Here is a 13,653-nt window from a genome sequence, read left to right on the forward strand (position 1 = left end):
AAAGTCGATCTACCTCTATCATCTCCTCATCGCCGTGCAACATAATTTGTTAATGTTTGAGTACTTTAATTAGAAGTCAAATGAAATTTAATCTAAATTACTTATAAAAGTAGCTGGTGGAGGTAGATAGGTCTTCAAATACCTATAGGTGGCTATCTCTATCTCCTAAGTAGTGGGATCACGACCATAGTCCTTCACCTGTTATTTAAAAACCACATGAGTTATTGGGTTGATATAAAGAACATATGATACATACCTACATGCACATCAAAGATAAAATGTGAACATACAAAAGTGGCAATGAAGCTCTTCTTATACACATCCTACCAAGATGTGATGTATGCCTAGCCTGTAGCCTAGCTCATGCTACATTCTATAGACATATGTTCGGAATCAAAAAACATGAGTAAATAGACATAAGATGTAAGATAGACATTAGTACATAGCTAGAGAGTAAATATTGCATACCTACTATTGATCCCAATGTGTCCTGAGTTGCATCTCTTGCGGTCAAAAGGCCCTCCACAACTTAGGATGCATACTAGTGGGGTGGGTATTCTCCGCCACTGCAAAATATCTCCTACACATTTTGAAGTCACATCCAAGAAGTTACAATAAAAATAACTGTGAATTGTGAAACATCCACCCATCAAGTTGTCACCGAATTTCATATCACATAGACATAGGTTGCAATAAACAATGAGTCCATTTATATAGACTACAACTAGAGATAATACTTTATCAGTTCATTTGATGCAAAAAAATGAACATGCTATGAATACTTTTACTACAAACTCATACATAACTGACTTGAAGGATTAGCTATTGTAATTTTTATTTTGTTCCAATGTCAAACAGGTTCCAACTCATCCTCTAGTACACCACCTCCTCTAACATGCCTACGAGGTCCTGTGATAGGGTGAGGAGGTGTATCCTTGTCTCCATTGATAACTTCTGTGATGTTCTCTAGATCCGTGCAGTATGAAGCTGATGAAGCACAAAAATACTATGAGCAGAGAGTTCCATGTTGGTGTGTGAATTGTCATTTGTGGAGGAGGTAAGTTCACCTCCACCCCCCCACATGACCTATTGCATGTCCTCTCTCTCTCTCTCTCTCTCTCTCTCTCTCTCTCTCTCCTACTTCCCTGCACTCTCCTACACCACCATCTTTCTTGCTTTCATGATTTCTTATAGATGCATAGTGTTCTAATCTATTTTTGGGGGTTTTTTGTAGGTTGCATATCTCCACCCCCCACATGATCTATTGGTTGTCCTCTCTCTCTCTCTCTCTCTCTCTCCTACATCCCTACACTCTTCTACTCCACCATCTTTCTTGCTTTCATGTTTTCTTACACTTGCATAGTGTTTTAATCTTTTTTTTTGGGTTCTTTTTTTGCAAGTTGCATATCTCTACCATCTATCTCTAATCTCTCAGAGGTAAGCCCCTTTTTCCTCTCCCTAATCTCTCCATATTTATTTGATTTTATGCTTTGAAAATGTAGTTGATTAGTGATGCGTTAACTCTGACAACTGTACCCCCTAATCTCAAAGGTAAGCCTTCTAGTCTTTTGCTCTTTTTTAAATATATTTGTCACATGTTCATACTCTCTTGCATAACCTACATAACCACATCCATGCACATATGTAGATGGAGGACACCATATATAGCCGAGAAATCACCCCTGACATTACTTCCCAACCAACTGGCCCACCTATCCCACGTGTCATGAGCGTTGACCAGTTTTTTTCCTTCATTGCACAAGCCACCCTTAAAGCAAGCACCATGGAGCCTATTTTATCCATGGAGAACCAGATGGAGGCCCATCGACAACCACGACCATGTTCACACCCACACCCATACCATCCCCTACTACTCAAACGCCCCCACCCTCGGGCCGTTCTTCCAACCGCAGTCGTGGTTTGCATTGTTGGGGTAGTGGTGGTTGTTGTGGTAGTGGTGGTTTGCATTGTTGGGGTAGTGGTGGTTGTTGTGGTGGTAGTGCCAGGGATGCACCTCCAGGTGAGCGTCTACCCATACTGTAAGATTCCTCCCCCAGCCTCAGGATGTCCAGTATCCTCCCCTGTAATTCATTCCCCTCTTCAGAAATATAAAAGATCTTGTTTCTACCTGTTTTGGCCTAGAGAGAGAAAATATTCTAGAGAGATAATATTCAGATTTTAAATATTTTTGGATAGAAAAATACCTCATCTTATTAAAATAAGTTCCCCTGAAATAGAAGCTCAAAAAGATTTTCAGAAGGTGCATTAGAAATTAAGTATAATCTGTTCAAGAGGCATTATCGTGGGGGTGAAGATTTTTTCAAAATTTTAAATTAAGGTTCCTATGGACCAATAAGATTCATCCAAATGTAGGGAGGATATAAATAAAGAAAAAAAGAAAAATCTCCCAAAAATGAGTAAATACTCACATAAGATGAAGAGTTGACTAAGGACAAGGTTAATAGTTAAAAAAGAGAGATATTTAGATGAAATGATGCATTTTTGACACCTCTGCATGGGAAAATTTCCCTCATGAAGAGGGTGCCTATTTCACATGCTTGAATGAGTTTTAAACTCCCAAATAATGAGATATTTTCATCTCTCCTCTCTCCTGTTTCAACTAGATCCAAAAAGTGACCAAAACTGACCCAAAAATGGTCAAAAATTGACCAAATTGATCTGGAAAATTCTAGAATTAGTTGGCTTGGTTAGAGGCTCACTTTTTCCTATAAATAGAAGCCCTCCCCTTTGTTGAAACTTAATAGTGTTTTATGCACTGTTACTCTACTCCTCCCAAGCCAAGAACTGTGAATTTATTAATAATTCACTAGTTTTTAACATTTCCCTCTTCCAAAGATTGGTGGCCACTCTTGTTACAAACAAGAATTGAACCCTCAAACCATCAAGCCAAAGGAAAGCTCCAAGAAATTATGTAAGTAGACATTCTTGTATTTTTCTTTATTGATTTTATGTTTTTCTAATGTTTATGATTGTTTGAAGTGATAAATGGATGTTATGCCTTGATCGAAACTTCTTAGAATCAACCCTTCTTTATCCTAGTTAAGTGAAAATTGTTGGAATTAAACTTTTTATAATGTTTTCTCTTTTATAAGTGAATTTTGATTAGTATAGATTATTTTAAATCAATTAGAGTTAATTGTTAAGACAAAATTAAGTAGGAAAAAATAAAAAATAGTCAACCATACAAAGGAGGCTATGGCAAAATTTTTGGAAATAAGAATTATCTTTTATTATACTAAAAGAGTAATTCCTATCAATTCTATACTCTAAAAGGGTCATTTTCATGCATAGAAGATGCATGTTGACTATTATTATTCTTATGCATAAAGAAATAATTTTCTTTTATTATGAAAGTGTTACTTTCATCAAAATAGATTTTTATGCATAAAGGAATAATTTTCTTTTATTATGAAAGTGTTACTTTCATCAAAATAGATTTTTATGCATAAAGGAATAATGTTCTTTTATTATGGGAGTGTTACCTTCATCAAAATAGATTTTTATGCACAAAGGAATAATTTTCTTTTATTATGAAAGTGTTACTTTCATCAAAATAGATTTTTATGCACAAAGGAATAATTCTCTTTTATTATGAAAGTGTTACTTTCATCAAAATGGATTTGTATGCATAAAAGATTATTTTTTTATTATAAAAGTGTTACTTTTGTTATATTTGATTTTTATGCATAAGAGGATGCATAAAAGAAATTATTATAAAAGTGTTACTTTTAACAAAATTTATTTTTATTATAAAAGTGTTACTTTTAACATATTTGATTTTTATGCATAAAAGATTATTATTTTTATTATAAAAGTGTTACTTTTATCACATTTGATTTTCATGCATAAAAGATTATTTTTTTAATTATAAAAGTGTTACTTTTATCACATTTGATTTTCATGCATAAAAGTATGCATAAAAGATTATTTTTTTAATTATAAAAGTGTTACTTTTATCATATTTGATTTCATGCATAAAAGATTATTTTTTTAATTATAAAAGTGTTACTTTTATCGTATTTGATTTTCATGCATAGAAGTATGCATAAAAGATTATTATTTTTAGTATAAAAGTGTTACTTTTGTCATAATTGATTTTTATGCATAAATGGGTGCATAAAAGATAAATTTTTTATACTAAAGTGTGATTTTCATCATAAATGATTTTATGCATAAATTAGATGCATAAAAGAAATTATTTTATATTAAAAGTGTGATTTTCATCATAAATAATTTTATGCATAAATTAGATGCATAAAAGAAATTCTTTTTATATTAAAAAGAGTGATTTTCATCATAAATGATTTGTATGCATAAATATATGCATAAAAGATATATTTTTTTATATTAAAAGTATGATTTTCATCATAAATGATTTTATGCATAAATAAGATGCATAAGAGAAATTCTTTTATTCTAAAAGTGTAATTCCTACTAAATTGGATTTATGCATGGAAAGATGCATAAAGAATTTATTTTTAATCCAAAAGTGTTATTCTCATCAATTTTGATTTTATGCATAGAAAGATGCATAAAGAAATCTATTTTTAGTTCAAAAGAGTTATTTTCATCAATTTTGATTTTAGGCATAAGAAGAAGCATAAAAGATTGAATTTGAATTCAAAAGTGTCATTCTCATTTAAAATGAATTTATGCATAGGAAGATGCATAAAAGATTGATTTTTATTTCGAAAGTATTATTCTCCTTAAAATGGAATTTATGCATAAACAGATGCGTAAAGAAATCTTATATCAAAAATAAGAATTCTCTTGTATTCTATAAATAGATATGAGGATGTGAAATAAATTAGATAGATGAAAATGATCGAAGAATGAATGTAGATATGGATGTGAATGTATGGATGTAGATGTATGAACGTAAATGTATGGATGTGGATGTGGATGTATGTATGTGGATGAGAAAATGGATGTATGGATGTAGATATGAATGTGAATGTATGGATGTAGATGTGAATGTGGATATGCGTATGGATGTAGATGTGAATGTGGATGTATGAATGTGAATGTGGATGTGTGGATGTGGAAATGGAAGTGTGGATGGATGTGGATGTGGATGGATGTGGATGTATGAATGTGGATGTGGATGTAGATGTGGATGTGGATGTGGATGTATGAATGTGGATGTGAAAATGGATGTATGGATGTGGATGTGAATGTGGATGTGGATGTGGATGTGGATGTGGATGTGTATGTATGAATGCGGATGTGGATGTGGATGTATGGATGTGGAAGTACGAATGTGGATGTGTATGTGGAATAATGAATGCAAATGTGTATGTGAAATGATGTGACGTCGATATGAGTGAATAGATGAGAAGTGATGGCATGTGAATAAATGATATGTGATGTGAATGAATCTGAGGTGATGAGATAAAAAATGATGTGATTGGATAAGAATGAGTACACATATGAATGGAATGTGGAATAAGTAATGTGGATTGATGAGGGATAATGTGGAAAGACGAGAGTTCATTATAGAAACTGTATTTGTAAATGACTCTTTTATGTCAAGAATGCTGGGGAAGCATTTTGACCATCTTGTGATTAAGGTCGTGGAGACCTAACTGATAAAGTTACTGCTAACGGAGAGTCAATGGAGGACGTCTCGCGTAACAAGGTCGACCGAGGTCTTGACCAGCCTCGGTTCGATTTAAATGGTGAGCTTCCGGTACGGTGGATAAGGGACCAAGGAAGCGGCCTATGAGTGAAGCGCTAGGTGACCTGCGAAGGATCCTAGAGGGTGTTGACCATACGGTGCTCGGGCTCTAGGTCACCAAAGATACCCACACGTGCATCGTGGAAGATATTGGAACAAGGAGTAAGAGTTGTTTTCTGAAACCGGGCATGGATCTGGTTGATTGACCTTGCTGGTCCTCAACGGATGAGACCATGGCTCTTTTATATGGATCTGTTGGTTGATCTTGCTGATCTTCAACAGAGATTCCATCTTGATTTTTATAAGTGATTTTATTGCCGAGTACTATGAGCTAGGAACTATGGAAAAGGCCCCTGAGTGGACAGGTGGTGAGCGTTCTGGTTGCCAATGATGCCCTAGATACTCTGCTGAAGGAATGACCGGAAATTAAGATTCAGTCGGATATTTTGGAGGATTGTGATCAGTGATATAATGGTTTCATTAAAAGATTGTTTTAAAGATAGCTGATGCTCCTGAGAAAAAGGCAATTTCATTTTGGGTGTGTAAGTGGTGTGACTAGTTTTGTGTTTGCATGAACTTCCGGCTAGGGGGCCTGGGAACTCTTTTCCCTGGTACCTGGGACAAAACCTAACCAAATTCCAAGTTGGATCCCATCACTACAGTGGTTGGATGGTTGGCTAACCCATGGGACTGGATGGGGTTAGGCTGGATGGATCGGTAAATCGGGACTCAATTTCTGTTTAGTTCGATAGATGAAGTAAATCCGGGACAAAAATTGTTCTATGGAAAAAGAATCAACGGCTGTGCCTCTCGATGAGGAAAAAAGCGTTGGTCTCTATGATCCAAGTGCAATCTGTCTCTTGATCTGACTATGGAACTTACGAGTTTGGTCAGATCAGTTCAGTTAGTTAAGGCTTTTGACTACGTTAGGGAAAAGATATCCGGTGGAATCGCCTGTGCTTTCCGGGCAAAGGAAGTTTTTTCGAGTTTGGTTTTGGAAAGACCGACGGATTAGTTTCTTGTCCGGATATCCGTGCGCGAGGCCCCGAGTGTGGGACCTTGCCCCGTGCAAGAAGTGCTACTTCCGTTGCTAGCACCTAGAATCCGTTGCATGGCGGGGACGGGGGACCTTACACATACATAGTGTGGCCGACACCCCCATCGCATCGCGTCGATCTAGTCGGCGTTTTGGTAGTAGCCCTCTCCCTAGTGGAGATCATCAACTTTACACGATGTGGGAAGGGAAGATCATGCTTGATGATGTAGGTTATGTGATGTGGAATCATGTGAGGGAGCTATGACGTGGCATAGTGGTTGCCCATGACACTCTGACCAAATTCATCCACCTCCCATCAGAGAAGAAAACAAGAATCTGTTAATCAAATCAAGAATGAGTTCAAGCCTTTCCCCGATAGCAAGGAAGTACCTAACAAGTGGATCTACGATCCCATGAGAGATTGTATGAAACACAAGAGGTTCGATGTCACCCAAGCAGTGAAAACGGGGGGAGAAAGCCTTGGTTTTGTGACCAAGAGAAATAGGATGAGGAATCACGAAGAAAACCCTCAACGATATGCACAACAAGAGGGAGCAACGACCAAGCGACTAGAGAGAATGGGGAGCTTGCACCTCGCAAGCAATGGATGGGACTCATTCTATGAGTATTTTGTAAGTATCCATGATTTTTGTAGCCTCTCATTTGTATACCAACTAGTGTATAGTTGTATGTTTTTATTTATTTTTTGTTTTCATGTATACAGGAGAGGGTGGCTAGACACCAGGCCACCGAGCTAGAGAAGAGTGATACATTCAAATATGGCACTTATGCCTTGCTTGAGGGCATTGAGCAAGACACGCGAAATGTAGATTGGACATTTGTGGTTTCGGTAAGTGCTTCATACCATATGCCAATTTGAGGGTTCAATAAGTTTGTATATGCTAAAACACTGTTGCGAGCAAAATAGGTAGCTGCCGAGGGCTACCTAAAAAGATTCCCTCTCAAAATATGTGAAATCTCAAAAATGGCTTAAAAACATAGTTTTTTGAAAACACATCTAGAATTCCATATATAAATTTAAAAATTACATGAATTTTGTTATTTTTTTCAAGACGACTGAGAACACGTGTGACCTTCGTAGATTTATAAACTACTGTTGTTTGTGACATAAAAATAAACTTGACTTACAAAATGACATAGGAGTCTATATAACTTAAAGAAATATCAATCTTTTTCAAATAAAAATTTATTTTATAAATTTCATGAATGTAAGACACTTTTTTTAATGGACTTTCTTGGGACAAATTCTACCACTATGCATAAATATGCACATTATTTGACAAGCACTCAAAAAATATTATCCTTGAGTCTATTTCTAGACCCAAATAACAAAGCCTTTAGTATATACTTACCTTGACAGTGTGTATGATGTAATTATTTGCTCTATTATATATAAGCAATTAATAGTGGGCATGATATACAACCAATGTTAAGAGATTAAAAAGGTCAACTTATAGGTGTGAAAAGGTAGACTTCTATTCACATATATATGTAGAAGATGGTAACTATGGAGGCTCTGAGTAAACCTAAGCATGTTAAAAGAGTAGAAAATTGGAATATTTTTTTGGCAGGACAATCTTAAAGCAAGACATCATATAGCCTATGGGTGTAAATTTTGACCCACATAGGCATTTTTTTTCATGAAGGAACTTTTCGTTATGCAATAAAGATAAGGATAGTAGGAAGAAATTATAGCATATATCATGTACATATGTGGTGGTGGAAAAAATTCATATTATGTATATGTTAATGTTTGATGTAGATAGCCATCATCATGAACGTGAGCTCTGAACCCACGCTTGCGGAGATGACGATGGGATTTGCGCTGCCCGAGATCTGTTACTGTGATGTAGTGCTTTTGCTGCTGGTGGTGCTGGGCACCCCGCTTGTTTACACGCTGTGGACGAGCGTGGTGGTAGGCATGTGGTGGCGGCCTCGGCGCATCAGGCAGATGTTTGAAGCGCAGGGGGTGAAGTGCATGCCCGGCCGCTTCCTGTATGGCAACCTCCCAGAGTTTGTGGCCATCGGCAGAGATGCCCGCTCCCTCCCCATGCCTCATCTCTCCCATGACATCGCCCCCCGCATCCTGCCCCACTACTACAACTGGTCCAAAACATACAGTTATAAGCTTCATTTTCTTTTAACACTATCAGATAGATATTACTCTCAATTGTCACCCTGCCCAACTCGTAAATAGGGCCTGCAAGCATCTTAACAATAGGTGGCGAGTCTCATCTTGTCATCTTCTTCCTCTAGTTCCTGGTCATCCTTGAGAAGGGCTGCCCTCTTCACTTCCTTGTTTCTTCTTCTTTTGCTCCTTGACCTTGTAGGGTTTACTCTCAGTTGGTTGCTTCTCCTTATTTGCTTGTTTATTGACGGCTTGCTGGCTTGTAATATGGCTTCATCATTACTCACCATCATTGGGGACTCACTCAGTCCAACCCCCATCTACTAATTGATATTGTTCACTGAATAACCTCCAATTATTACAAGTCCACAGTGTTAGATATGGATAGGAATTGTTGAGATAAAACGTGGTGTATGAGATATGTGAAGGAGATTCACTCAAAGAATATAAGAAAATATCTTGTTTATTAAGTTGTTTATGAATACAACTAGGCCTCTTGCTCAATACAAAATGCCTCCTAGCTTCACCTTTAAATAGGTGAGCTAGTGGACCTTAAGTCCCTTCACACACACCTTTCTCCTCCCCTTTTACATAACCTTAGTCTCTTAATACCCCCCCTCAATACCAACTATGAAAATAATTAGAATAGGTGGTATTGGACATAGGATGCCTTTATAACATTAGGCGTACAGGGTTAGGAATATAGGTGTGGTTACATTGAGATTTAAAACAATTTCTCATCAGTGGAGTTAGAGAGGCTGATACAAAGTTAGCCCTCTGACTCTTTGTTAGGATATTTAGAAGTGATATGTCCCGTTTGTTTACACTTGTTACATTTTTGTTGGGATATTTGATCCAACAATTATTTGCCAAATGACCCACCTTTTTGCAATGGACACATCTTACTTTGATCACTTGATGTGACAAAGCTTGTTCGATATTTGATGAAGTTGTTGCATTTAAAGATTCAGCTCCTCCCTTTGGCCTCTTTTCTTCATAAAGACAAGATTGAATGACTCCTTCAAGGGTGGGATTAGGTATGTTCTTCAGGGTGGTGACTAAGGTGGGGTACTCCTTCTTGACTCCTTTTAACAAAACAGCCACTATATCATCTTCATCCATTCTCGCATTCACTGATCATCAAGTTGAGCTATAAGGCCCTTCAAGTGAGAGATGAAGGCTCCAATGCCGTCTCCCTCTTTGAGTTCCAAGCTGAAAAATTCAGTTTTAAGTGAGATCTTGGAATTCTTACCACGAGCTCCATAGAGCTTATCAAGCTCATCCCATTTCTCCTTTGTAGTCGGAAGCTGGTCACATGGTGAATGAGAGCCTCATCAAGATGAAGCATGATGATGGCTTATGCCCTCTCATCATCTTCAGTATCTTCAGCCTTAGTTTGATCAATAACCTTGGTGCCGGAGATGAATGGCCAAAAACCTTTGGACATCATCTTGTACTTGACAAAGACTTGCCAAGTGTGGAAGCCCTCTCCCGAGAACTTCTTGATTTGGGTGTTGTCCTTTGACATTGGTTATTGAAGGAGAATATTAGAGAGTAATGGGCTGATTTATAAAGAAGAAAAAACCAGAAATTTGTGATGATGTGGCTTAAGTAGAGAGAGAAAGGCTTATGAGAGTGCAACAACCTTTAATCAAGTCAAGGATGTTTCTTAAAAAAGGAGTTTAAGTAATTAAGCTTATGGTTTAGCACTTAGGGTTTGTGCCCAACCATCAATACTCATTGAGAGAGCTTAATTAGTGTTAAAGAACACTTTCTTTGGTGATTAAAATTACCATTAGTGTTTAGCAACACTATTAGTGCTTAAAAACATATTATTAGTATCTAATGATACTTGTACTGGTGATTAGATTCACCATTAGTGTTCACGAATACACTTAGTGTTTAAAAAAACTCTTAAGAGGCTCTCCGTTGCTAGATTAATAGCATGATTAGTGTTAATCAACACTTATTAGTGTTTATGAACACTTTTAATAAAAGCTTGAGTAAGCTTCCATGGAAAAACCAGTAGTAGGCACCTGGTTTTTTCCTTCCCACGAGCTTTCTACGTCTTCATTTCAGCTGAGATTTGAGCTGTGGACCTGTGAGGTTTAGTGCTTCAAAAGCCCTAAGCTAATGTAGCTTGAAGGACACCACACAAGGTGAATTCGTGTACGACATTCAACGCTATTGAAAAACGCACTTGTCTACAAGAAACACAATGCCGAGTTGTACCACGCGCATATCGCCACTATGAATAGCTGGGCTGAAGCGCCTTTAGCTGAGGATGATTTCTCCAGAAGAAAGCAGACATTGAAACACTTTTTACAGCCCTCCCCACGTCCTCCACTGATGGCTGGTGCAGAGAGGCTATGAAGATTGAGAAGAAAAGGTTCAAAAAATGGAGAACTTCCACCACACAACCTAGCTCAAGATAAAACGTGGTGTATGAGATATGTGGAGGAGATTTACTCAAAGAATACAAGAAAATATCTTGTTTATTAAGTTGTTTATTAATACAACTAGGCCTCTTGCTCAACACAAAAGGCCTCCTAGCTTCACCTTTAAATAGGTGAGCTGGACCTTAAGTCCCTTCACTCACACCCTTCTCCTCCCCTTTTACATAACCTTAGTCTCTTAATAGGAATCTCATCGCTTCAAGACCTCATGAAATAGGGGGATGTTTGATAGTCCAAAGTTGTGTCCATAACTCAATGTTCCTATAATCCACACACCCCTCAGCTCTAGCCTCTACACACACACACACACATGCACATACACAGTTTTCTTATTATTGCTGGTTTGCTATCATGACAGGTGAGCTCTTTGTGCATTGGTTTGCTTCTGAAGCTCGACTCATCCTAAGAGGACCAGGCCAAGGAAATATTGTCCAACAAATCTGGGCATTATCAGAAGAATCGTGCAAGGCCTGATACTAGAGACTTGGGGGGAAATGGGCTGCTGGCTTTGGAGAGCGAGAAGTGGGCTCAACATCGACGCATCATGAACCTAGCCTTCTTTCTTGAGAAACTGAAGGTAGCCTCAACTTCTAATATATGCAGCAAGTTCTGTGATAGCGATAAGATTCATGTCGTCTGCCATGATATGTGAACATAACATTTTCCATAGCATGGGACACATAACGTATGCCATTATACATGACACATAGATGACACATAGCATGTGACATTACATATGAAATAAAATTATCTGATTTATATCACTTGTGTTTTGAGGGTGACTGGAGTGCAACATTGTGAATACCTTTTCATGCAAGGGTTTATTGAGCCTAACATCATGGTTGGGATCATGTACACTAGTCCATGGCTCCTACGATGGCCGGGTGTACGGTTGCAATGATGGAAAAATGGGAAGCCCGAGTGGAGAAAGAAGAGGAGATTAATGTTCATGCAGACTTTAGAGCTCTGACAGCTGATATTATTGCTCACACTGCATTTGGGAGCAGCTTCACAGAAGGCAAGCAAGTTTTTGAAATGCAGCATGAGCAGCAGATGCTCTTAGACGAGGTCAATCGCACTGTATATATCCCTGGATCAAGGTGAGAAGCTGAGAGCAGAATTAATGGCTTTCCAGTTCTCAATGTCCAGAATGCTCTAAACATATGCTTTTTGACTTTTCTTTGAGGCAGATTTCTCCCAACTGCGCGAAATCGGTACCGCTGGAAGCTCAGCAATAGAATTGCCAAGGTCCTTGGCCAACTCATTGAAAAGCGCCTAGAGTCCTCTGATATTGGTCGTGGAGACATGTATGGCAACGATTTGCTTGGCCTGATGATGGCGGCTAACAAGGGAGATCTCCAGGGATTGATGAAATCATTGATGAGTGCAAGACCTTCTTCTTTGCAGGGCATGAGACGACATCAACGCTGCTGACTTGGACATTTCTACTGCTTGCAAGCAGTCCGGAATGGCGTGTTAGGGAGGAGGTGCATGTGGTGTGCGGGACAACAGAGCTACCGACAGCCGAGTCGGTAAACCATCTAAAATTGGTAAGTGGCAGATGATCAGATGATCAGCCTAGTTGACCGTGGCTTGAAAAACAAGAAAAACTGAGAATGTAATGGCTAACAAAGCATCTTTGCTTGCAGGCAGGTATGGTGCTGAATGAGGCACTGAGATTGTACCCTCCAGTAGTGGCCATGCTTAGGAAAGCAGGCACTGATATGAAGCTGGGGAAGATCGAAGTCCCAGCAGGGACGACGTTGGTAGTGCCAATAATTGCTTGGCACCATGACCAGCGGTATTGGGGTCCGGATGCTAACGAGTTTCGTCCTGAGAGGTTTGGAGGGGGTGTTGCCAAGGCAAGTGCAGTGGCTGGGGCTTTTATGCCATTCTCCATGGGGCCACGCAGCTGCATAGGGCAGACATTTGCCATGCTCGAGGCCAAAGTGGTGCTCGCCTCCATCTTGCAACGTTACAGTTGCCGCGTCTCCCCTAACTACCGCCATGCCCCCACCACTGTCTTAATCATGCAGCCGCAATTTGGAATGCCTCTCATCTTTGAAAAGCTCTAAAAATCAGCCGGTAGATCTCAAACGTCTCATGCAACATCATGCAAGATCTATATATGTAACTCGGCCTCATACAATAATAAAAAACATGCTAGTTTCCCTATATCACGTCTCTACGTTTATGGTGGTACAACATGTGCAGTAGCCCCCAAGGTGGAAAGAGAAAAATCACCTTATCTATTTCTTTCTGGCCCGACTTTGTGGAGGAAGCCGGTGGTGGGAAGGAGGAAGCGCAAGCCAGT

General features: G+C 38.6%; 2 protein-coding genes across 2 annotated transcripts; both read left to right on the forward strand.

Annotated features, from left to right (window-relative positions):
* The first annotated feature begins 11,133 nt into the window (after window positions 1-11,133).
* On the forward strand, window positions 11,134-12,904 carry LOC147609895 (cytochrome P450 CYP72A616-like). The gene is made up of 5 exons (XM_086787222.1): window positions 11,134-11,239; window positions 11,747-11,916; window positions 12,201-12,439; window positions 12,530-12,651; window positions 12,747-12,904. Exons 1-5 carry the CDS (start codon window positions 11,134-11,136, stop codon window positions 12,902-12,904), a joined length of 795 nt encoding a protein of 264 aa, XP_086643348.1.
* Window positions 12,887-13,450, forward strand: LOC147609896 (cytochrome P450 734A1-like). Its single transcript, XM_086787077.1, has one exon. It carries the CDS (start codon window positions 12,995-12,997, stop codon window positions 13,412-13,414), a length of 420 nt encoding a protein of 139 aa, XP_086643203.1. The 5' UTR covers window positions 12,887-12,994; the 3' UTR covers window positions 13,415-13,450.
* The last annotated feature ends 203 nt before the right edge of the window (window positions 13,451-13,653 follow it).

The sequence above is a fragment of the Cibotium barometz genome, chromosome 50, assembly GCF_041138505.1.
Source record: "Cibotium barometz isolate CiBa-2024 chromosome 50, ASM4113850v1, whole genome shotgun sequence".
Taxonomy (NCBI): Eukaryota; Viridiplantae; Streptophyta; class Polypodiopsida; order Cyatheales; family Cibotiaceae; genus Cibotium; species Cibotium barometz.